This window comes from Vombatus ursinus, unplaced genomic scaffold (genome assembly GCF_900497805.2).
Source record: "Vombatus ursinus unplaced genomic scaffold, bare-nosed wombat genome assembly UNPS02003292.1, whole genome shotgun sequence".
Taxonomy (NCBI): Eukaryota; Metazoa; Chordata; class Mammalia; order Diprotodontia; family Vombatidae; genus Vombatus; species Vombatus ursinus.
In genome coordinates this window covers 13,662,829-13,688,924 of record NW_020943070.1, presented here as the reverse complement: position 1 = coordinate 13,688,924, position 26,096 = coordinate 13,662,829, and the positions used below count along the sequence as shown (strand labels likewise).

The 26,096-nt window shown below is 39.8% G+C and overlaps 1 protein-coding gene across 3 annotated transcripts in view; it reads left to right on the top strand.

Moving 5' to 3' along the window:
• PTPRB (protein tyrosine phosphatase, receptor type B) overlaps positions 1-25,896 on the top strand; it is a 154,813-nt gene extending 128,917 nt beyond the window's left edge. For all 3 annotated transcript variants that reach the window (XM_027872921.1, XM_027872911.1, XM_027872929.1), the window contains 11 exons: positions 3,616-3,699; positions 3,805-3,822; positions 4,195-4,276; positions 5,133-5,223; positions 6,509-6,585; positions 7,739-7,873; positions 9,229-9,351; positions 9,585-9,748; positions 12,539-12,674; positions 21,750-21,870; positions 24,444-25,896. In XM_027872921.1, coding sequence (XP_027728722.1) covers positions 3,616-3,699; positions 3,805-3,822; positions 4,195-4,276; positions 5,133-5,223; positions 6,509-6,585; positions 7,739-7,873; positions 9,229-9,351; positions 9,585-9,748; positions 12,539-12,674; positions 21,750-21,870; positions 24,444-24,466 — 1,054 coding nt within the window. In that variant the 3' untranslated portion in view covers positions 24,467-25,896. The remainder of the gene's footprint in view (positions 1-3,615; positions 3,700-3,804; positions 3,823-4,194; positions 4,277-5,132; positions 5,224-6,508; positions 6,586-7,738; positions 7,874-9,228; positions 9,352-9,584; positions 9,749-12,538; positions 12,675-21,749; positions 21,871-24,443) is intronic.
• Positions 25,897-26,096: the final 200 nt, after the last annotated feature.

Sequence of the window (26,096 nt, the reverse complement as noted above, 5' to 3'; positions counted from 1 at the left end):
ATAGATAGATAGATAGATAGATAGATAGATAGATAGATAGATAGATATAGATATCTTGGTCACAGCATACCCTTGGCTTGAAAATAACCTTTTTTTCTCCTCCCCCCACCCAACATTTCTGCCTCTTGATATCTGTCCTTATCACTCAATACCCAGCTCAAATGTCATCTCTTTGTTGAACAGCTCCAGTCCCATTCCCCAGTTAAGAGTAGTTTCTACTTAATCTGATCTCATAGCACTTTTTATTCTTCTTACGCATTTTCCATATTCAAATTTGCATTTTGATCATCTGTCAACTTATCATATCTCTCCTAATAGATTTTAAGTTTCTTGAGGACGAGGACTATGTTTTGTTCATCTTTCTGTCCTAATCAGTGCCTAGTAGAGAGCATTTCACGTATTAGTAGGAGTTTCATTAATGTTTATTGGATGAAAAAATGAAAAGGAAAATGGAGTTGAATTTCCCATCATCCTTATGTTTTCTAATGTTGAAAATGTCAACTATTACTCATATCTCTAATACTGGGAAAATGGACTCACCATATTTCACCCTCTTTTCAGTCTTATTTTAACTCTACTATCCTTAATAAACACTATAGTCCAACTGAGCTGGACCACACCTTAATTTCATCCTTCCAGTCTTGCCTCCATGCAGTACAAGCTTTTGTGTATACTTTGAATATACTATTTCCTCATCTCTGCCTGATGAAACGTTTGTCTTCCTTTGAGGTCAAATCCAGGTGTCATCATCTCCAAGAAATCCATCCTGATCTATCCCCTAACTAAATGTTCTCTCTCCCATCTTTTATTTATTATAACCTTTTGTCTGGTTTCTCCTTTGCCATTGTTCTGTTCTGCTTTGTAGCATGCTTGCTTGGGCACAGGTTTCGTCTTTCCATTAGGTAAGGACTTTGTTCTTTAAACCCTTAGGACCCAGCACAATGCCTTGTACAGAGCAGACCTTTTATAAATGTTGGGTGAATGGCATTGAATTGTTTAGTCTCTTTCAGTCTTGAATAAGCCTTTGGGGTTAGGAACTAAAAGTTCTCATTTGATTCAATTTCTTGAGGTCATTTCCAACTCCATGATCTATGATTCTAGGAACTATTTGCATAGAGCTTAACATTTTCTATTCTCAATTACTTAACTGAATTGTAATTACATTTTAAAACCACAGTTGGTTTTCACTATTTTGTGGCTCATTTTCTGTAATTTAATTATTGGAAGTAAGGGGAGATGGAGTCCCCATTAAATACCACATGTTTACAGTGCCAAGAATGCCAGAAATGCCATTAAATTGGGCATTTTTTTCCTTATTTATTACATTTTCTTTCTTATTTCTTCCTTATGTATAGAGGCACAGTGGATAGAATTCTGGGCCTAGAGCCAGCATGACCTGAGTCAAAATCTAGCCTCAGACATTTACTAGCTCTGTGACCCTGGACAAGTCACTTAACCTCTGTTTGTCTCAGTTTCCCCAACTGCAAAATGGAGATAATGACAGTACCTTTCTCCTAAGGTTGTTTTGAGGATCAAGTGAGGTAACATTTACAAAGTACTTGGGAACCTCAAAGCACAGTGCCAGGCCCATAGTAATAAATGCTCGTTCTCTGCTCTCACCCTCTTCCTTATTTTTGGTCTTCTCTCCTGCTTTCATACCTTGTATATGTATTGCTTTTGTAAAGGAAGGTTCATTGAAGGAGTGGGAAGTGATTATAACCCAAATCTGGAAGAGATAAATCCTCCACTATTGCACAGATTGATTTAAGAAATGGAATATACGTCTATGTTTTTCCTTTCTACCTGTACGAGAGAGGTAGGCAGTCTATATTTTGGCAAACATCTAGATGATAACCCAAGACTCAAGTCAAGCACCCACGTAGATCCAATTTTACTATTCCTGTCTCTCTGCCTCCAGTCTTTTCCCCTCCAATCTATCTTCTTCATTCCGCTGCAAGACCCAGCTGGTCATTTCTCTTCTCTGTTCAAAAATGGAGCCACGAGAAACTTCACAAGTCTGTTGATGGGTTCCACTATAAATTTATGCTATCTAATCTAAATTGGGCACCTTCTGCATTAAGGCAATCCTTCTCTTCTTCCCTATGGATCCCCTATCCTTCTCCCCACAAGGCTTCTCTTCTGAAGGCTCCAAAAGTACTGTGTTCCTCCCCAAACCCTATCTCACAGGGTTGTTGTGAGGATCGAACGGATAATATTTGTAAAGTGCTTAGCACAGTACCTGGCACATAGTAGGTACTTAATAAATGCTTATTCCTTCCCCCTTCTGCACTTTCCTCTTACCTCTAAGGGTACCACTCTTCTGACAGTTAGGTTAGAAACCTTGGTGTCATTAACTCTTCATTCTCAACCAACCCACACATACATTTAGTTGCCAAATCTGCTTCTATCTCCACAAAATCTATCTTGTCATTCCCACTTGTATAGGTACCTCCCTGGTTCAGTCACCCATTACTTCTCTCCTGGAATTTTCTAGTAGCCTCCTATTTGGGCGGCTAGGTGACTCAGTGGGTGGAATGTCAGGCCTGGAGTCAGGAAGACTCATCATCTTGAGTTCAGATTTGGCCTCAGATCCTTACTAGCTGTGTGACCCTGGGCAAGTCACTTAATCCTATTTGCCTCAGTTTCCTAATCTGTAAAATAATCTAGAGAAGGAAATGGCAAATCATTCCGGTATCTTTGCCAAGATAACCCCAAATGGGGTCTCGAAAAATAGGACACAAGTGAAACAACTGAGCAACACCCTATTTGGTCTTCCTACCTCTAGCCTCTCTCCATTCTGATTCATCCTCCATCCAGCTGCCAAAGTGATTTTCCTGAAGTGCAGGTCTCATCAAGTTACCTCCATGCTCAGCAAATTCCGCTGGTTCCTTATTGCCTTGAAGATAACATATAAACTCCTGTGTTTGGCATTTAAAGCTATTCTCAACCTGTCTCCAACCTACCTTTCCAACCTCGTTATGCTGTAATTCTACAAGCACTAATGAATTGCTTACTGTGTGTCAGGGACTGTGCTAACTGCTAAGGATAAAAAAACAAAAAACCATAGTCCCTGTCCTCCAAGAGCTCCCATTCTAATAGAGGGAGATAACTTTCCTTCATCCTACAGCAAACCAAACTATTTTTTCCTGATCCTTATTTATGGCATTCCATTCTCTGTCTCAGGCAACATGTTACACCAAAGGTACACTCACTCTTGGAGTGAGAACGACCTGGATTCCAGGGCCTTTAACCAATACAGGCTTCTGATCATGGACAAGTCACTTAGTGCCAAACCAGTTGCTGGTCTGTATTGGTTGAGGAGAGATTCCACACTTAAAGCCCCCCCACACTGATTAAATCACTGGTCTCCCCTTACCCCAACCTCCCCACCCACCATCCCAACCACCACTGGCCAAAAAAATTCTATATTGTTGTCTTTTCCTCCTACTATGCTTTAAGTTGCTAGAAGGAGGGATCATCACTTATCTAAACTTTATATATCATGAAGTATCTAGTGTGTGATAAGTATACAATAAGTGCTTAATCAATTTTTGTTGCATAGAATCAAATTGTGTATGACAATCAACATGAAAAGTCTCCTCCCTTGTGTTTTAGCCATGGTCAGGACAGACCAACAGCCAGACTCAGCATCCGTAGGGATAGACCATTGTCCGTCCATCTGAACCTGGGACAGAAAGGGTAACCCATCATATTTTCTTCCAGATTTTACAGATGTTTTGTAAAAGCTCGGATGACTATTTTTCTGATGATTTACTTATAAGCTTTTTGTTGTTTCTTTTGCAGAAACCGGAGAACTTCTAGGTAAGGGGGGGAAGGGGGGGAGAGAGGGGAAGAAAGAGAGAGAGAGAGAAAGGAGAGAGAGAAAGGAGAGATGAAGAGAGAAAAATAAAAAAGAGAGAATGGGGGGATGAGAGAAATAATGAGAGAAAAAGAGAAAGAGGAGAGAATGAGAAAGGAAAGGTGAGATAGAAAGAAAGGAGAGGGGGGAAGAGGGAGAGATAGAGAGAGAGAGAAAAAAAGAGAAAGAAAGAGGGGGGGAGAGAGAGAGAGAGAGAGAGAAAAAGAGAGAGAGAGAGCACTGACCATCCATTAGAGTATGTGCTTTTGAAAGATTGTTCAGATCTGGTCCTTTGATTCAATAATGGTCTGTTGGTGTTATTGTTTTAATGGCAGCCCCATAAAAGTTAATCAGTTTGAAGCACACTTCATGAAGCTACAAGCGGATTCCAACTATCTTCTCTCCAAAGAATATGAGGTAGGAATCAAGGCCAAATAGCCATCTGACTTCCAAGGCAGTAGTTTACCAATCCCTTTAACCTTTCACCTGGGCTCAGATTCTAATTTTGGCTGCGCGTTAGGATGAGTTTTAATATCTCAACCAGACTATTACAATCTGTGTAACTTTCATATTGAGTTGTATATTTGAAACCTGAAGACTTGCCTTGATGCCCCAGCTCTGCCTCTTACTGTTAGGCAGCTGGGTGGTCCAATGGAGAGAGCACTGGGTCTAGAATTAGGTCTAGGAAGACCTGAGTGCAAGTCCAGCCCCAGACACTTAGCAGTGTATAATCTTGGACAAGTCACAACTTCTGCTGCCTCAGTTTCCTCATCTGTAAAATGAAAGTAGAAAGGAAGAGGTGGGCTGGATAACCTCTCAGGGTCCCCTGTGCTTTAAATCCTATGATCCTCACTGGCCCCGAAGTCAAGAGGACCTGAGGTCAAATCTGGCCTCAGACCAAACACTTGACATTTACTAGCTGTGTGACCCTGGGCAAGTCACTTAATCCCGATTGCCTCACCAAAAAAGCAAAAAAATAAAAAATAAAAATAAAATAAATCCTATGATCCTGTGACTATGGCACAGTGCTGACAGTTTGGTTTCAGGAAGAGATGAGCAAATTGTAGGAGTCCAAGGAACCAAAACAAATGGGCCTCATGTTATCAATACAGAGTGTTCCTTTCTGATTTAAACATTTATTTGACCACTTAATTAAATAGCCAAAAAAAAAGACCCCTCTCCACTTGGCTTCAGATGACCTGGGTGTTTTGAGGTTCATATTCACACCATTTAATAATTTTCCACTTGGAAACTTTTATTTCTGTCCTAACAGGATTTAAAAGAGGTGGGTCGAAACCAATCATGTGATACGGCCCTCTTGCCAGAGAACAGAGGGAAAAATCGATACAACAATATACTGCCCTGTGAGTTTTATGTTGGTTTGTGTAATACTATCTTCCGCAGCCCAGTTTTCACCTCTTTTTCTCTAAAACAAATGAGGCTTAGGAAAGGAAGTGGTTGTTCTCCAAGAGGAGATGAGTAGTCCCAGTCTAGACAGAGCTCAGAATTTTGGTGCAGAAGAGCTATGACTTTTAAAACGAACTGACTTTCAGGTTATTTTCCCTTCCCACTGGAGGCAGAGGCAAGAGAAATAATAGGCATTCTGGTTATGAGAAGCTACAGCTGTTCCAGTCGCTCAGCTGGGCTGTCATACTTGATACCACTCAGAGCCCTAACAGAAGCCATGAAACGTAATATTTGTTACTCAGCTCAGAAGGCAGCAGAGGCTTCTATGAACTGGGGTCATTGCAGCCTTGCCAAACAGCTGACCTCCATGACGAATGAATGTAACAGCTTTGCAGAGGGGTGTCTGTCAGATAGCGGCCTTCACTTAAAATGTGCATTCCCTGACCGAGAACAGGGAAGTCACCCCCAGATTCAAAGACAAACTTCTGTTACAGGTTCATCACCTGGGGTCTCTGAACACTTTAAAATTTTTTTTTTATATTTTTAATATGATTGTACATATATAACCTACAACAGATTACTTGCCATCTTGGGCAGGGGGAAGGAAAAGGAGGGAGAAAAAAATCTGGAACTCAAAACTCTTACAAAAATGAATGCTGAAAGCTAATAAATAAATATTTAAAAATTAAAAAAAATAATTTTAATAACTATACTTATGTATTTGAATTCCTTTGCAGTCCATGTACTTTATTTTCTACATTTAAAAATGTTATTCTGAGAAGGGGTCCAAAGACTTCACCAGATTTCCAAAGGGGTCCATGACACCCAAAATATTTAAGAACCCCTGCATTAGCCTTCCCCATAACTTGAGACATGTTCACCTTTAGCATCTGATTCTGGCCGCCCACTCATTAACACCCAGCAGCACAAATTCAACCCTAGCCATTCAAACAGAACTGCTTTTGCTTAACAAGCCAAGACATCGTGGACCTGAGGTGACATCTTCATTCGCAGAGGAAAAGAGATTAGAGATAAACCTCTACATGTTGTGTAATATATCTTATATATGTACCTAGTTATTTCCATGTGTTCTTCATTCCCCTTAGAATGTAAGCTTCTCGAGGGCAGGGGCTGTCTTTACCTTTCTCTGGATCCTCAGAGCGTAGCACTATGCCTAGCATATAGTTAGTATTTAATAAGTACTTATTGCCTGACTGATTCTTTCAATAACCTGCTTTCCAGATGATACAACAAGAGTGAAGCTTTCTAATGTCGATGATGACCCTTGCTCGGACTACATCAATGCCAGCTACATACCAGTAAGTGTGAGAGTACCCTATACGTGGAGTCACTCTGCCCAAAGATAAAGCTTTGATGGACAGCCTTATTTAAAGTGCTTTCCCCTGGACATTCTTAGTGTTCTCATTTAATGGCCGGTGAACCTTTTCTGTTTTATTTTTCTTTAAAGACCGTGTCTGATTGACTAACAGTGCCTGATTGCCATAAAATGAATGATGTCCAATTCAATCAGTACCAAATCCCACTTTCTCGGATTGCTGTAATCAGATCAGATCATGGTTATCAGGAGTCAAGGACATATTTCCAAAGGTCATTCTCTCTCTCTGTCTCTCTGTCTCTCTTTCTCTCCCCTAGCTTAGCTATCAGCCCAGTGAGCAGGGCACCAATGAGGCCATGACTCAGCCTGTCAGTGTGGCTAGCTTGATTCTGCCCTCATCCTATTTCAATTCAATCCTCTGAAACTACAGCCATGTCTTTTTTCTCACACTCATAATTCAAGACTTGTTTCCCCTTTAGGATCTGATTCTGACTGTCCACTCGTTAACTCCCAGCAGCATGAATTCAGTCATCTAAACAGCCTGGGCTTTTGCTTAAACAATTGTGACAAGGCATTGTGGGCCTGAAACGGTATCTTCATTCACAGAGGAAAAGAGTAAATTGAGATGGTTAAGCAGATGATTGTGTCAAAAGGGTTACTTGTCTTGACACAGTAAAAAGAGGTCTGGAGTTCACAATCCTGTTTTTGAGCTACCTAGCCATATGACCCTGGACACATCATTTAACTTCACTGGGTATCAGTTTCCTCAACAGTAGAATGCTAGGGTTGCATAAGTTCTGAGGTCCCTGCCTATGTTTTCTAGATAGTTGCTTCAATTCTCCACTTCCTTTTCATCCTAGACACATCTATGCTTCTTTTTTGTCTCCGTAACCCTGGTGCCTAAAATTTCATAAATACTTATTGATAAAAAGGGAACTTATCTTCCACCAATACCTAAACATTCTGACCTGTGCCCTTCCTTCTTCTAAGCACTTCTAAGGGACCTTGGGGAACATTTTATTACCTCTTTCTCAGAGGATATAAACATTTCATCCAATCGACATCCAGGTCTGGCCCTTTGTTTAATTCTTAAGAGTCTATTGTTTCTGGACTCACAGACTGTAAATTCATTGCAGGGCAACAACTTCAGAAGAGAATACATTGCTACTCAAGGGCCCCTTCCTGGCACCAAAGATGACTTCTGGAAAATGTCGTGGGAACAGAATGTCCACAACATTGTAATGGTGACCCAGTGTGTTGAGAAGGGTCGGGTAAGTAAAAAAGATTCCTCCTTGACTTATCTCTCAGAAGTGTCACTTGAATAAAATTCAGCAAGCAGGTCAACAAGCATTTATTAAACATCTACTATGTGCTTAGTGATAGCAATACAAAGAAATGAAAAACCAATCCCTGACCTCAAGGAACACTGTCAAAAGTCAGATGGCGCAGTGGATAGAGCACCGGCCCTGAAGTCAGGAGGACCTGAGTTCAAATCTGGCCTCAGACCAAACAGTTGACACTTAACTAGCTGTGTGACCCTGGGCAAGTCACTTAACCCCAATTGCCTAAAAAATAAAAAAAAAAAAAGTCAGAGGGAGAACTGAGCTGGATAGAAATTGTTATGGGGGACTCCTTAAAGAATTTTATAATAGAAGACCCCAACAAATATGCCAAGGTTGTAGACCATATGAGTTGTGCTAAGCCCTGAGAATGCAAAGCAAAGGCAGAAATTCTCCCCCGAAGTTTGTGACAGGCAGAGCCAGCCATAGCCACTGGACCCATTGCTACAAATGGTAAGGGAGAGAAGGGTCCTCATTCTTGCAGGACTTTATCACTTTTCTTTTATGTCCCAGATGCAAAATTGATGCATTTAAATGAGCACACAACTTGTGGGCGAATCATTTACCTGCTCATTTGAAGTCAGAAGAGTTTTTGCTATTGTTTTATTTTGTTTTGGTTTGGTTTTTTATTCAAGTAACACCTTGAATTCTCCACTTCTTTTTGTATGTATAAACAGACTGATTTGCCAATCTGATCAGAATCAGATTCTGATCTTTTAAAGTAAAAGCTGCCAACCACTTAATACTCTTAAATCCAAGCTGAGATGGGGGAAAGGGGAGTGGGGAGTGGGGTGGGGTGTTGTTATACATTCTCAATATGAGTAACAAAGCCAAAAAGCTTTGTACCTTCCCCTCTCCAACTCCATCCTTCAAACCCTATTTCCAGAGGACTGATCACTTCTAAAGCTTTGTCTAGGGATGAAAGTGAACTAAACAATGACCAGAAAGCCCAAGTCACATTACATTGCCCTTGAAATGGAAGATAACAGAAACAAAAGAGTGATTCTGTGTTGTGTGTATCTAGGGTGAGGGGGAGGTGCCTTCTCCCCAAGTCATCTGGAAATTCTGTTTACTTTTCCCCATTACTTCATTTGTATAGCCACAACTTGAAGCTCAGTCATGAAAGCCTTTGCATTGAGGGATTAGTCCAGTGAGTAACAACTTGGTTACTCTAGTAGCTGGTACCAACACCTAACTCAGAAAGGCACTTTCAGGGTACAAAGGGCAGATTCCCCAGTGGCACACATTCCAGGACTCATTTTTGCCCCCCCTCTCTTTTTCTCCAGGTAAAATGTGATCACTATTGGCCAGCAGACCAAGATTCCCTCTATTATGGAGACCTCATCGTGCAGATGCTGTCAGAGTCTGTGCTGTCAGAATGGACAATCAGAGAATTTAAAATATGCAGTGTACGTTGGTGGGCTTCCTGATTTGACTTCTGTTTATTTCTTTATCTTAAACAACTAAGCCTGTGAAAATGAATGGGGCCAGTTAATCCTGCTCCTGGTTGATTACTCTCCTATGGATGAACACAAATGCAATCCTGCTAAAATCAGACGGGCTGTTTCCTGCTTGTGAAGGTGATTGGGGCGTTCAGATCTCTGCCTTGGTTCATCCTTCTTGCTATCTTTACCTCTGACAGGAGGAGCAGCTTGATGCAAACAGACTCATCCGTCACTTTCACTACACAGTCTGGCCAGATCATGGAGTTCCGGAGACCACCCAATCCCTGATCCAGTTCGTAAGGACAGTCAGGGATTATATTAACAGAACACCTGGGGCTGGGCCCACCATTGTGCACTGCAGGTAGGCATTAACATCAAATTCTAAGCAAAGAGCAGCTGCTCCGGGGCCATGTTCAGGAGCTCAAAACAAGGCATAAACGTGGCAAAATCCAATGGTTAAAAGTCCAACTGCCAGGCTAGTCAACTAAATTAGCATGTTTAGAGAGAAGACTCTTTCCTGGTCCTTTAACGGGACTTTTTAGTCTCTGCCCATCCTTCTCCTTCTTTCCTGCTGTAAAGTACCTTGCCCATTTTCTTACCCTTTTCACCACTAAACTGCTCCATATGAAAGGAGCCTTAGTGACATGTACTATAATGGGACAATATCCCTTTAAGACCCTTTTCATATAGAGCAACTTAGTGATGAAAAGCACAGCAAAACGGACAATGCATGTACCTTATATTGACATAGTAAATCCAAATTCTTTTGTCTCGTTTTCTTGGCCCTCCATATAGAGGCCCTAGCCTGTTAACTTTGCAATTCAAGTTTATTTCTAACTATTCCTCAGCACCACCTGTTAAGCTGGCCTCCTCAATGTCCCATGAATGCACCATGAATCTAATCTCCCTGCACTGGATTGTGTTGCTTCCTCAGCCTATGATGTCTCCTCTTCTTAATAATCTCGTTGTAGGGGGCAGCTAGGTAGCGCAGTGGGTAGAGCACCGGCCCTGAAGTCAGGAGGACCTGAGCTCAAATCTGGCCTCAGACCGAGCACTTGACACTTACTAGCTGTGTGACCCTGGGCAAGTCACTTAACCCCAATTGCCTAAAAAATAATAATAATATTAATCATGTTGAAGCATGTAAAGTCCATTTCACTCCATCCATGAGATTTTTCTGAACCTCGTCCTAGCATCATAGCATTTAGAGCTGGAAAGGACATTAGTGCCCATCTAGTCCAACTCCATCATTTTATAGATGAGGAAACTGAGGCTAAGAAAGGTTAAGTAAATTACTCAAAGTCACCCAGGTGGGGAATAAAACAACTGAGTGTAGAACTGAGGCCTTCTGACTCCAAATACAGTACTTGTATGATGGGGTTAATAAATATTTTGTACACAGGCAAAAAAAATTGCAGATATAGTTTCGTTTTTGTTTTTTTGTTTTGTTTCACCTATAATGAGGTCCATTAGCCACTTCTTTGTCAATTTCCTCTCATAGCAAATTCCCAAATCTGGTAATAATGATTTTCTGTCTCTTTGCCTCAGAGTGCTACCTATAAGATCAGAATAATACTTACTTAACAAGCATTTATGTAGTATCTCTTCTATACTCAGGCATGGTGCTAGGCTCCTGGGGATCTAAAGATGGAAATATCCTTGCCTTGAAGGAAGCCAAGGATTCTACAAAATGGTGGGGAGAAGAGAATGCATTCTAGGCATAGGGGATAGCCAGTGAAAAGACATGGAGATGGAAAATGGAGATGCCCAGGAAGGCTGGTGTGGCTGGACCATAAAGTGAAAGGAGGGAATAATGCATAAACAGGCTAGAAAGATAGATGAGGACCAGGTTGTGAAGGACTTCAAATGCCAAGAAGAGGGTTTTTGTTGAGTAAGGGGATGACATGTTCAGATTTTTGCTTAAGGTAAATCTCTTTGATGATAGGGAGCCATTGAAGTTCATTCAACAGTGAAATGACATGGTCACACCTAGGTGTTGGAAAAATCACTTTGATGATATAGAGTCACTGAAGTTTATTGAATAGCAGAATGACATAGGTCAGGCCTATGTACTGGGAAAATCACTTTGGCAGCTCTTTGTAGAATGGATTGCAGTAGAGGCAAGGTGAGACCCATAAGTCAATTCAGTCTATCAGGAGAACCATAATGTTTGACTAGTTGATGCTTGGAAGAACACATATTCCTTGCTGAGAGCCATTAATGGAGGTACACACATTACCATCTTAAAAAGAAAAAACAAATTTAATGCAAATGTTAAAGACACTTAGATTTTTATCCAACAGACCAATAACCCCAGCTTCTCTACCATTGGATTTTGTGTGCTATTAATAGAAATATGCCAGCTCTGTTCCGTATTAGCTTTATGACCTTAAGTGAGACACTTGATCACTCTGGGCCTCAGTTTCACATACAAAATGAGAATTTTGATCTACGTGATCTTTGAAGTGCTTTCCAACTATAAATCAGAAGACTTGGGCTCACATCCTATCTCTTCCATTTATTGCCTGTATAACCTTGTCATACAAGTCATTCATCTATCTGTCCTGTTTCCTTATTTGCAGAATGAGAAGCATTAGACTGGATGACCTCAAAGGTCTCTTCCATCTCTAAATCTATGATCCTATGAGTTACTAAAGAGCACTTTGGCTTCTGAGGAATGTGCTTGTCATTGGATAATTATTGCTGGACTGAGGATCAAGTAATTTGCCCCAAGGGAAAAGGTCTTTTCAATCCTGCAAACAACTCACACAAGAAATTCAAAATTTCTCCCAGAAATAGTAGGAAGGGTAAAAATATTACAACAAACACACCTACATGCTATCTATACTTGATGATATATGATACTTCCTGATAGAGAGGTGATGAACTCAAGATGCAAAATGAGACTTGTCCCATGCAGGAGTGTGTTTTATTTGACTATGCTTATTTGTTAGAAGAATTTTACTCTTCTTTTTTTAAAAGTGGGGAGGAGAGAGAGAAAGATAGAGAGGCAGCCAGCCAGCCAGCCAGCCAGAGAATAAATGCTTGTCAACTAAAAAAAGTAAAATAAAATAAAAGTTATATTTAAAATGAAGACAGAGATTTTGTAAAAAATGTTTCATGGTTCGTATCTGTTCTCCATCTTTTTCAGCGCTGGCGTGGGTAGGACAGGAACCTTCATTGCACTGGACCGCATCCTGCAACAGTTAGACTCCAAGGACTCTGTTGACATTTATGGAGCAGTGCATGATCTTAGACTTCATAGGGTTCACATGGTTCAGACAGAGGTAAGAGGTAAAATCTAAGCTGTGCAGACCACTCGGAAAGGTTGACTATTTCAATGGATTAGGAAGAAAAATGGAGAGAAGAAAAACAGAGAACTACATTTGGATTGTTTAGGGGAATTGTTATTTTTCAGGTTCCATACTGTTGGACTCTGGATAACACTTGTCCTTTCTAGCTGTCTGTGTATATTATATGGGAGAAAGCAGGAAAATGGATTGTTTTTAATCCATGCTTTGTGCAGGTGAGATTGTAGATGGTTTGGAATGCATTTTCCACCCATTCAATAAGTATGTTGAACGTTGATAACAGCTGCTAGGCCCCAGGGGCTTCAACACTCCCCCTCACTCCCTTCACCACTAAGGGATCTCTCTCTTTTGGACCCATACATGGGTCCCAGATCAAGTTCAGTTCTGGGGGAGCTTAACCTAGAAAAGAGAAGATTTACTTATATTGGGCTCATGTCTATATCCCCCCAAACGGGTGGGGAGAGTAAAATATGTGCAATATATTATGTTACATTGTAATGTAAATCAGAGATGAGACCAGTGTTTATTTCTTATACACAAAAGAAAAGCTAAACACAAGACACTCATAAGCATGTACCGACATAAAGATTTAAGTTAAATAAAAGACAGCACAAGCTACTGCTGTACTCTGCCAGCAAGAACAACAACGATGATGATGATGATGATGATGATGATGATGATGATGATGATGATGATAATAACTTTTATATAGCACCTACTATGTGCTGAGTACTATAGAAATATTATCTCATTTTATCCTCATGACAACCCTGGAAGGTAGGTGCTATTATTATCCCCATTTCACAGATGAGGAAACTGAGGCAAATGGAGCTGAATTGACTTGCCCAGAGTCATGTATCTAGTAAGTATCTAAAGCTAGACTTGATAGCAGGTCTTAACTCTAGACTAGTATTCTATCCAATCAATGGCAGCTAGATGTTCTCGCACCCTTCTCTCTACTTATCTCGGCTTTCAACTCCCTATTAGCCATTTTTGTTCTATCCTTTCCAGGTCAAAGATCATGCTTCTTGGTAGGAAAAAACAAAGAAACAAAACAAAAAACCATAGACATAAAACTGAGTTCCTCTGACTTCAGAAGCCTTTCTGTCATCTATTATCATTGCCTCATTCACCCTGAAGAGTGTTCTGGTTCCTTCTTTGGTCTTCTTTTCACCAATATTGCTAAAACAAACCAAGCCCCTTTTGCTATACTTGGTTTTATTCCTGGCCATCTTCAGCTTATTCTAGGTTTTACCATTCTCCATGCTATTCTCATAACCCCATGCCATGCTATTGAATTCGCCCTTTGTTGCCTGTCCTTATCATTCTATCTTTGGTTCATATCTTTATTTTTTTTTAATAATAAGTTGTTTGATGAATTCCTTGTGAAGTCATGATCTCTTTAGAGCCCCTCCCCCCTTTTTTCTCCTCATTGGAATTATATCCTTAGTATTTCATTCTTGAGGACTTCTTATCTCTCTTCTATTGAACAGAAGTTCCACTCATCATTTCTTCTACCTTTGAAAGTTGAAATTATAATTAAGGCAAATTATGAAATGCTCTGTGCTCCAGCAGATGGATTATTGCTTGCATATTTGAAGTCCTCCCCCATCCTGCGCAAATATTGCTCTACCATTCTCCTATTCCAGATTTATGATACGTTTCCCAAATTCTTCATCTATTATTGATTTCTGTTTATGAGGCCTGTATTATAGTCCAATGACAACACGGCTTCTGTTTCTCAGTCAATTGATTATCATCATGATTCCCTTTCCCTATTCCTGCCAGTTTCCTAGATTTCTTCGTGTATATTGATAAACAATGCTAATAGTCCCACTACCTTTATCCTATCCTGTTTATTTTTAATAAATATATCCTTCCAGAGTAATAGTCCTGTCCTAGGTTTCATCCCACGAAGTGTCAGTGATAAATATGGGGCTAAATTTTTCCTCCTTGCATGACGTTTGTCAATTTACCTCGGGTTTTCCCCACACTTAGTACATTTATTTATAGACAATCTGAGACCATGGGTCTCGTTGATGGCTCCTTTCTTGGTTTTTGTCTCCTGTAAATGTCTTGGCATCTTGACTGCCTTTCTTCTTCCTATGTTTTAGAGACACTTTAAGATATTTAGCTTGGGTATACACTGAGTTTTCTCTTTTTCTCTTCCTTTTCAGTTGAAAGCCCTTTCAATTAGATTTGCAAGACTCCAGGCAAATACTTGTCAGCCTTTTTTTAGGTGCACTCCATCCCTGGCCTGTTATTCCTATATTTTAAACTGTGGTTCAGAAATCTAGATCCTATTCTCAGATGCTTCCTTTTTAATCAACTGATCACTTCTCAAACCTGCCTTTTTCATCTGATCCTGTCTTTGATTGGTTGCAGTAGTGGAAATTCCACCTGGGCCCCTAATGTCTTCAGTTTCTTGCCCCAGACTTTTAATCTAGAAAGCATTGCTAAAGATTACATTCTTACAGCATCATTTATTCCCACATGAATTACCAGAAATAGAAAGCAGTCATCTGGTTTGACAAACATTGGAAGGTTCTTTGTCACATCCTAGATTCCTGCCCTGAGAATACTGAGAATGGCTCATGTCCTGGGAATTACTTGTCTTCCCTCCAGTCATCTGTCTTTGTTATCCATTGTAACCAAGAGAAAATGTTGCCCAAACAAGAAGTAAATTTTCCATATATAGCAATCCATCCCTCTCTTCCATTTTTCTTGGCTGTTATGTCTATTCTAATTGAGAGGCATGTGTAGAGGTGACAAGTTAAGAATGTTATACAGCATTCATGGTTTGGGGGATTTAGGCTGATAACACTGTCATCATGTTACTAAGAAGTCACTATTGGTCTTCCAGTTAAGATGACAATGTGAAAGGTCATGAAGGAACCCAGCTCTCCCATATAAACTGCAGCAAATACATGAAAAGGGGCCCAGAGCAATAATAAAGAAAAAATGGGAAAAAAAAGTAAGCTCCACTATCCAACCCAAAACAGTACAAAAATGAAATGAAACTTCCAGAAGCCAAGGGAGTCTGGAAGAGTCATCTCTCTGACTGGGAAGTTTCAATGAAACTTGTGCTCATATAATTCGAATCCTGAAGCCAAATCCGAGCCTCAGTCTGTCAGAACAGAAGCACAGGACAGAGCACAGGTTGCTGTGCAGAGAGAAAAGGTCCAGCCACCCACTCCTTAGAGTACTAGGAAACCAACTCAGGGGTGGAAACCCATGTCAGGGGCCTTGGAGGATTTCTCCAACATGGTCTCCATTATGCCACTAGGGCCAATCAAGGTCCCAGAGCAAGGACTGAAAAAGCTCACAATTAGAGGCTATGGAAGAAGAGAAACTGGGGCTAATTGAGGCTGAGCCTCCAGGGGACAATGAGGAACCTGGAAAAAAAAGATGTCAGGGATTGATGTGGAAGGTGAGGTCTAGTGCCAGCCACCCCAGCGACTTTGGCATTTAGATTACAGAGAGTATCCAATCAATCCAAAATTGCCAGAGGGCACCAGCCTCACACAAAGTCCCAATCCAGCCCCTAAGCCTAGAAGTAGCAGTAAAGAGAAGAAAACACTAAACGCTGAAGAAATGACTTAAGAGAAGTCTAAGAGGAATAACCCAGATGAAGACAGCAAATTCACAACCACAAATAAAACCTCAGAGAGGAAAACAAACAAATAAACAAGCAAACAAAAAATGGCTTAGCCACAAGCTCTATGAAAATAACTAGAAGAAATAAAGCAGAAGTAGAAAGTGAAATAATAAATGAAATTAAAATTCAAAAAGGAAAATAATTGAAAGGAGAATAAATAGCTTGGTTAGAACAGAAGGTAGAAAAACTTATCTAACTCATTGACTCCCTTGAAAAATAGAATGGAGCAAATAGAACTCCTTATAAAATGACATGAAATATTAAAACAACTAACCTGGAAAAAGGTCAAAAAGAGACAAATTAAGAATCATCAAACTCCCTGAAAACCATAAATGAATTTAAAAAAAAAGTCTGGACACTATATTTCAAGAAATCAAAGACTGTCCGAATCTAATATGACCAGAGGGCTCAGTGAAAATAGAAAAAAAAAATCCACTGATCATCCCTCTGAAAGAAAACTCAAACTGAAAATCCCTGAGAATATTACAGCCCAACTCCAAAGCATCCAAGTCAAAGAAAAAAAAAAGTCTGTAAGAAAGAGTTCCAATGCCAAGGAACTAGTGTCAAGATCATACAACAAAATGTTGGAAAAGAAGAGAAAGTCTTAGAATGTACTCTTCCAGAAGTCAAAAGATAAAGGTTCACAACCAAGAATAACCTTACCCTAGAAAACTGAATATAAATCTACATGGGATGGGGGGAGCGGATGGAAGGAAGGGAACTTTAAGAGAATAAAAGACTTTCAAGCATTCCTGATGAAAAGAGCGCAACTGAACAGGAACTTCGGGAAATAAACAGGGGTGTCAAGACAAACCAAGAAAGGAAAAGAGGTTTAAGCAAATAGAAGTGTCTAAAGGATGGTGAAGTCCTTATATTCTGCTGGGGAGAGGAGTAGGAAGAGTCAATTATTCCTTCAGAAAAAGAAGAGAGAGGAACTTACTATTTTTCATATATGTGCTAACACATGTGTGGCATAGGCCACACATAGGCACTGTGCTAGTACTGTACAAGTACTATCTCAGCTGATACTTACAACATCCTCCAAAGTAGGTGTTAGTACGATCCCCATTTTATAGTTGTAATCAAGTAAGTTGGCCAGGGTCAAAGAGCTAGTAAATGTCTGAGGCTGGATTTAAACTCGGATCTTTCTGACTCCATGTCCAGGGCACTATCCACCATACCACGTAGCTGCCCCAAGCACTATATCTGTGTAGCTAACACCAAAAGTTTACTTAGGCAGTCAGGGGAAGAAATATGTTTCTACGAGATATATTTCATCTCTAGTTGTTCAAGTTTTTCAGTTAAGAATAAATGGGAAGGATATTCATCCTGCAGAACATTTCAATAGGCACCCTTTTCCAATGTATATTCTCGGAAGAAAAGAAGAGTTTGTACTTAAGACAAAGCACCTTGGTATATATTCCTACGTGTAGTTACTCAGTTATTTTTTAGTCATGTTGGTGACTCTATTTTGGGGTTTTTTCTTGGCAAAGATGCTAGAGTAGTTTCCCATTTTCAGCTCCAGCTTATTTTACAGATGAGGAAATGGAGGCAAACAGGGTTAAGTGACTTGCCCAGGGTCACATAACCACTAAGTGTCTGAGGCCAGATTTGAACTCAGGAAGATGAATCTTCCTGACACCAGGCTGGCCCTCTATCCACTGTGCCACCTAGCTGTCCATATTCCTACTAGCTCCTCCTTTATGAAAGGTATATATTGATGGGCTATAAAGTTACCAGCCTCATTCACAGGTGACTTAGGTAGTCTCAGAGTAACTTAATTTCCTATATAAAATTTAAAATGAGTCATCTTTTTTTTTTTTAAAAAGTCATTCTGTAACTTCAAGATTGGGGGTGGGGGTCGGGTGAGGAAGAGCTTCTCAAATTAGCAACAGGAGGCTGTCATATGCTAGAAACTGTTCTCTGTGAAATTCCCTCCTCTAATTTCTAGGCAGAGGGGGGAGTGAAGCACGCATTAGAGGCGAAAAGTGATTTGGAAGAGGAAATGCATGGTGTTATAATTAAAATTAATGCATATGATTTTGTGAATGATTCGTTAGAAAAACATCCTGAGCTGATTATTGTACCATGGTCTGACTTATGAAATAGCTAGGAAAGCTAGGCCTAACTTCCAGGCAGGAACCAAGCATAAAACTATCCCATAGAGCTGAGTGTGTATCTTGGAAGGGGTTTCGCAACTTCTCATAATTCCAGTGGGTTTTCTATCTAACTGAGACATATGAGTCAAAAAACATTTTTTTCAACTTCTATCAACATGACAGCACCAGAAATATTTTAAGAATAGTGCTAGATTTGGCATCAGAGACCTCAATTTTCTCATTTTTTTTAAATTAGGAGATTGAACTGCATAATCTGAGAGTTCCTTCCCAGTTCTAAATCTATAACCTTATGAATGCATTTCAATAGGCACACTTCTCCCCATACGGAAAATGTTACCGTCAATGGTCAGATAACTAGAAGTGCTTCCGAGATCATCTAGCCCTGATCTCCTGATTTTGTAGAAGATGAAACAGGCCCAGCTGGGTTAACCCACCTAGTTAGTGAACTAGACTGGACCCCAGACTGCCTGCTACCCAGTCTTATTCTCTTTCTTTTCACTAAGATGCACAACCTCTTCCTTGTTTTCTAGTTTCTGAGGCCAGAGCAATCAACAACAGTAATAGCAATAAGCCTTGATTAAGCACATTCTCTGTGCCAGGCACTACGCTAAGTATAAGGCTAGAGGTAGGAAAAAAAAGACAAAAAACTCAGTCTCTGCCCTCAAAGAGCTCACATTCTAATGGAGGAGACAATGTGCAAACAACTATGCACGTACAATATAAATAAAGTGTTACTAGGAGGTAATCCAATAGGTAAAGTGGTAGCTGCTGGGGAGAGTGGAGAGGTCTCTTGTAGGAGGTAGGATTTAGGGTGAATCTGTTACGAAGCCAGGGAAGGCAAGGGATGGAAGTGGAAGTGAGGAGAGACAGCATTCTGGATGTGGCTGGGGTGGGGGTGTGGGCTGGCAGCCAATGAAAAGGCACAGAGCTGGGGGATATAGAAGGACAGTATTGTGGAGAAGGCCAGTGTTACTTAATCACAGAGTATGTAGAGGCCAGTAAAGTATAAGAAGACGAGTAAGGTGGGAAAGAGCCGGATTGTAAAGAGCTTTAAAAACCAAACAGAGGATTTCATATTTATCCTGGAAGTAATGAGCCACTAGAGTTTACTGAATAGGGAGATGGAATGCTCAGGCCTGCATCTTAGGAAGATCAATTTCACAGCTGAGTGGAGGAGGGATACAATGAGGAGGGACCTGAGTCAGGGATACCAAACCAGCAGGCTACAGAAATAGTCCAGGAGTGGGGTGAGGAGGGCTTGTGTCAGACTTGTGGCAATTTCAGAGAAGAGAAGGGTGTGCACAGGAGACATGTTGTGAAGGCTGAATCGATAAGACTTAGCAACACATTGGATATGAGGAATAAGAAATGAATTGAGGATAACACCAAGATATCAAGCCTGGTTATCTAGAAGGACAGTGGTGCTCTTGATAATAGAAGAGAAGTTTAGAAGAGGGTAGGGTTTGGGGAGTAAAAATGATGCGTTCTGTTTTGGACATGTTGAGTTTGAGATACCTGAAGGGCATCCAGTTCAAGACATCTAAGAGGTGATTCAAGATTACCACTCTGGAAAGAGAATAGGGCTAGATAGATCCTGGGCATCATCTGCGTAGAGATGATAATTAAACCATGGGGAGCAGATGAGATCACCTAGTGAGATAATGTAGAGAAAGATGATAGTGTGCTAAAGGTGCTGAGGTAGACACTATATTTCTATAGCCATCAGTTCCATTTACAAAAAGCTACGTCATGAGGAGTTTCATATGTTTCAACCCCTGGACAATCAGATAGTGTGTGGGTTAACCTAGACCAGAAATGTCAAATGTAGCCCACAACATTCCTCTTATTGTTCAGTCACATCCGACTCTTCGTGACCCCAGTTGAGGTTTTCTTGGCGAAGATACTGGAGTAGCTTGCCATTTCTTTCTCCAGCTCATTTTACAGATGAGGAAGTGACTTGCCCAAAGTCCCACAGCTAGTGTCTGAGGCCAGACTTGAACTCAGAAAGATTAGTCTTCCTATCCAACTCTGCCACCTAGCTGCCCTACAACACTCCTGAGTACAGCTCAAACCAGATTCAAATGCAATTAGGGAATGTTTAACAAAGTAGATAAAAATAAAATGCAACAAAGGTAATGGTAATTTGTAGTTTTCTAAGTCAATATATGCCCTACAGTGATCTGTTTCTACTTGAGTTTGACACCACTGGTCTAAGGGGGTAAAAAGACGGCATTGGCTGTCTTAATGTAACAGGTGTCTGTTTTCTGTGAAAATCTTTGGAGTATCTAAATGACTCCCTCCTCTTAATCTGTGACTCTTATATTTGGGTTTTGTTTCTTGTTTTCTCATTTCCAAATTTTTATATATGTACATACATATATGTATATACACACATATACGTGTATATATATATGTATATATGTGGGTATATATATACATATATACGTGTGTGTGTGTGTATTTATATATATGTTCAGTCTGACCTAAGGTTCAAGACGTAGGCCAATTCTTCACAAGGAAAGGAGAGCTCTGTAGAGACAAAGTGTTCTAGAATGGTATTCAACCACTCAGTAAGGGAATTACAAGAGAACTCTAGAAACAGAACTGGAATTCTGTGCTCTACATCCCACTTCAATAATAATAATAATAATAACATTTAGGAGCAGCTAGGTGGTGCAGTGGATAGAGCACCAGTCCTGGAGTCAAGAGGACCTGAGTTCAAATCCAGCCTCAGACACTTACTTACCCAGTGACCCTGGGTGAGTTGCTTAGCCCCAATTGCCTCCAAAAAAATAATAAAAAATAATAGCATTTATATGAAGTACTTTAAGGTTTACAAAGCACTTTCACAAATATCTCATTTGATGCTCAAAATCTCCTTTGGAGGTAGGTGCTATTATTTATTATTACAACTTTACAGATGAGGAAACTGAGGCAGAGGTTAAGTGACTTACCAACGATCATACAGCTAGTAAAGTACTTGAGGCCTGATTTGAACTCAGATCTTCCTACCTGTACTCTATTGCCTGTGCCACCTAGCTGTTTCTTTGCTTTGAGGTGAAGCCTAAATGAAAGTCCCTCCTGTTCTAAATGAAGGTTGCTTATTTCAAAATCAATGGTGTCAAGAAGCATCATCTGCCCTAGGTGTGTTGGATGAACTAATGATCTGATTTGCCAACCACAAAGTGGCCTGTCAGTGTTTTCTGAGAATTTTATCTGTTTCTTCAAGTTTGGCCCCGTCTTTGACATGTTTCCTTTTTTTTTCTTTTACAGTGCCAGTATGTGTATCTACATCAATGTGTAAGAGACGTCTTAAGAGCCAGGAAGCTTCGTAGTGAACAAGAAAACCCTTTATTTCCAATCTATGAAAATGTGAATCCAGAGTATCACAGAGGTAGGGTCCTAATTTCAAGGATTTTTCATGGCTTCCATTTCAAAGAGCCTTATCACTCTCGTGTCTCATGAGATGTAGATTCTATATCCAGTTGATCTCACCTATCCCATCCATTCATCTCATCTACATCCTCCACTAGTCAGAATCCATTCTCATATTTTCATCCCCTGTGACTTGTACAAATCCTTCCTTCAGTCTTCCCCAAGAGGATCTACCTAACATACTAGAAAGCCATCATCTAGGGGAGGGAGTCTTCACCTTTTTTGTGTGATGCAGACCCCTTGGCAGTCTAGTGAAGCCTATGGACTCTTCTCAGAATAAAATTTTTAAATGATGAAAGGAAATGTTAAATTCCAGTAAGAGGTTAGTGAAAATAACGCTTTTGGGAAATCTATCCATGGGTCTCAAGTTAAGAAGGCCTGATCTAAGGCTTTTAACATATTGTAGGTTGCAACAAGATTCCCATCTAGTATCCTTCATTCTTACTAAATGAGGAATCTGTCTCATTTCCAATCATACATTTCCATGATGTTATCATTATGCACTTAGTGGAGATAGAGGTGGGGCTAGGGAGTGGGCCTGTGATTTAATTGATACGGGAAACACTGAGGTGAGGAAATTCCCGCTACCCATGCAGGTCATCCCCCGTCAGCTATTTATAATCTTAGAGGATTGCCTAGCACTGAAAAACTAAATGTTTTGCCTAGGGTTGCAGAGGCAGTATGTGTCAGAGGAACTGAACCAAGGTCTTCTTGACTTTTGGTCCAGAGCCCTACCCACTATAGCATCCCAAGGGCCACTGTCAAAATGATACTTTGTCTGAAAGGAAAGGGTGACCGCCTACCTTTCTCCCATTGACATTTTAATATAGCTTTCTTTAGTGATGCCTTGAAAGGCAAAGAGTGCCCAGCCTTTAAGCTATTAGACACAGGGAGGGTACGTTTTAATTGGTAGTAGGTGGCAGGAGATGTGGTTGTGAGAAACTTTTTGCATCAATGGGAAACTGGAAAAAGAGACAAGCAGCAGGGTATTGAAGGATGGAGAGAAGAGGATTCATAGGACACACAGGGCAGGAGTCACAGGAGTGTGTAGGTCACACGTTCTATTTGTCTCCATCACAAATTTGTCCAAGGTCATGGTAGTATGGGACTTGGAAGTGTTCTTTCTTGAGCTGGGATATACTTGTAAAAAAAAAAAAAAAAAAGCTGGGGATCAGTGTATTTCATAGAATGCAAAAAAAAAGTTTTCTTGAAAAATTATGTTTATAGAATTTTTTTTTAAAAAAATCAAACTATGTGCTCACTAAATTTACAGATTAGTGTCAAAGCTACACCACTATAATATCTGATTGGCTTTCTAATGGCCATGACTCCGAATATTTCCAATTTCTCCTCCATGCAATCCCTAACTCTCACACACATGTTAATCTGTGTGGTTTTCCTGAGTGGGAGTATCCCTCCCCTCAGGTAACACCTTCTTCCCAACCTTCTGGTGGTTCAACAATTCAACAAATATTTGTTGTGCCTACTATGTGCCAGGCCCTGAGGACACAATGACAGAAATGAAATAGTCTCTGCCCTCAAGGAGCCTACATTCTACTAAGGAGAATGAGACTCCACAGTTATCTGGACAGACAGACTCACAGTGCTCCACTACCCTGTTTTTCAAGCCTTTGACACACAGCAGGAGGTTCAAGCATGCATAGTCTATTACTGTAATCTCTGAAGATCCACAGCCATCGTTGGCATCACTTTAGAACTTTAACAGAAAATTAAATAGTTAATGGTGCATAAAAAATAGAAATGTACTAGGGGGACATGTTATTTAAAGAAATCCCTTTGTAAATTAGAGCATCCTTTTGAATTGCTACTGCACTAAAACTGTGGGGATTCTGTGGGTTATGCTAAAGATTTGCACTTTTTATATATACATATATATATATATACACACACAAACACATATGTATGTATGTTATCTCATTTGCACTTTATATATATTATCTCATTTGCACTTTATATATATTATCTCATTTGCACTTTATATATATCATTAACACTTTATATATTATATCATTTTCACTTTATATATATTTTCTCATTTGTATTTTACATATATAAATATTATCTCTTTTGCACTTTACATATATTATCACATTTGCACTATATATATGTGTGTGTGTATATATGTGTGTGTATATATATACATATATATAAAATCTCATTTGATCCTTACAACAATCCTGTGAAGTAGGTACTGTGATTTTTTTTAATCATTCCCATTTTACAGATGACACTCAGAGAGATTAAGTGACTTATGTGTGGTCATATGGCAAGTGCCAGAGGTAGAATTCAAACCAGGTCTTCCTGGCTCTAGGTCTAACCCTCTCTGGCTTCATCACACTGCTGCTCCAAAGCCAGGCTGGAGAGGGAAATAGTACCTAGCTGCCAAGCATACTTGGCATTCATTAGTTCTTTTCATCTTTTTTTCTTAAACAGCTTTTGATTTTCACGGAGGAAAAAATAACAAAGCTACCTGCTATCTACTCTAATGACAATTTGTCATCTTCTTTTCAGATGCTGTCTATTCAAGGCATTAAGAATGTAGCAGAGATCTCTTTGGATCAACCCCATTCACTGTGTGATTGTTTTTGTTAAACTCCATATCCTAGAGAGGTGCCAGATATTTCTGTTTATATTGTGTATAATTTATTAGTCTAGTAAATTTTAAAAGAATCTATGTAATTTAAGTGTAATAGTTATTATTGTACATAATTTGTATTTTGTGATATTCTTCTGTAAATATGTATTTTTCAGTGTTTAATATTAAGCTTCAGATAATACTATTTTTCCATCCTAAAGTTTTTATAAATTGTTCTACATAAATGGTTTTAACCTGTATGACAGGATCATTGGTGGAATGTCTGTGTTGGCTTTTTCATTGTCCCTTAATATCCAGGGGCAATCTTGGGGTGGGAGCTGTCCTTCATTTATTTGATATTCAAAGAATTGGAAAAGTCTCAGAGTGGATGGCAACCTACATTTGAGCCATCTGAATCTGAGTCTACATAATGAGAAATATTGGATGAGAAGATTAATCAAGCTGACGCGTTCCCAGCATCTTAACTACCAAATAGGGAACATCAGCAGAGCTCCTCCATCAGCTATGGCTCCCCTGGCCCTCACCAATAATTCCCCAATGACCACTTCAGTGACTGTGTAAAGATAAAGACTCATTTACAGAGAGATTCTTAACCTGAAATGTTGAAGACTTTTAATGGTTTCTGCTATAAGCAAAAGCAGAATTCTACATACAAAGAAAAATACCAGCAATAAACCATTTCCTGAAAACTCAGTGACCACAGTAGCATGAAAGAATAGTGTAGACACTACTGGGGGCTATTTCATCTCGTCAGTGTATCTCTACACAAAAAGTGTGTGTATAAGGAGGTGACTAGTGACAGGCAGCCCCTTTTATCTATCATGTTCATGTTTGAATGTTTATATGTACATTCAGGTAGTCCTCTGATTTGCAGGGAGTTGTATTCCTGGAAAAGGTGCTTTAAATCAGAATGAATTCAATTTAATCTGATTTTCCCCATGTAAACAATGTTACAATGGGGGAAGGGGGAAGAGAGGAAGAGGGTTATATTTGAGACCTAAGACCTACTGCCAACTTTTCATAGAAATGACCACAAGTACCATATTTAATGTATAATTCCAATTGACACTTGTATGCCAAATGATGTATACCTTATGTACTGCTTGATACAAATGAAGCAGGGTAATATAGTAACAAATTACATAAAAGTGTATTTGGTAGGGTGAATTTATCTCTACATAATATACAAAGTCCTTATCTTGGTTTTCCATAATTCCTTCTTAGTTTTACTGCAACAAATCCCATAAAAGGAAGAAACACTTTTATCAAGATCATGACACCAATTTCCACCCCCCCTTCCTCAAACTTTCTCTCTCTTTCTCTCCACTCTTTCTGCTTCTCTCCCTCCATCTCTCTTTTCTCTCTGAGACTCTTTCTCTCCCGTCCTCCCTCCCTTTCTATCCTTCCACCCCTCCCTCTCATTCTGTATGTGTGTGTCTCTGTCTTTCTCTGAAGAGAGTTGGGGGACTTTCTGCTCTAGTCACAGATGTATCTGTGTGTCCCTTGCCCTCTACTTTGTCAATATCACCAGCACTCCAAGTAATAAGAAGGCTCTATTTATATAAATG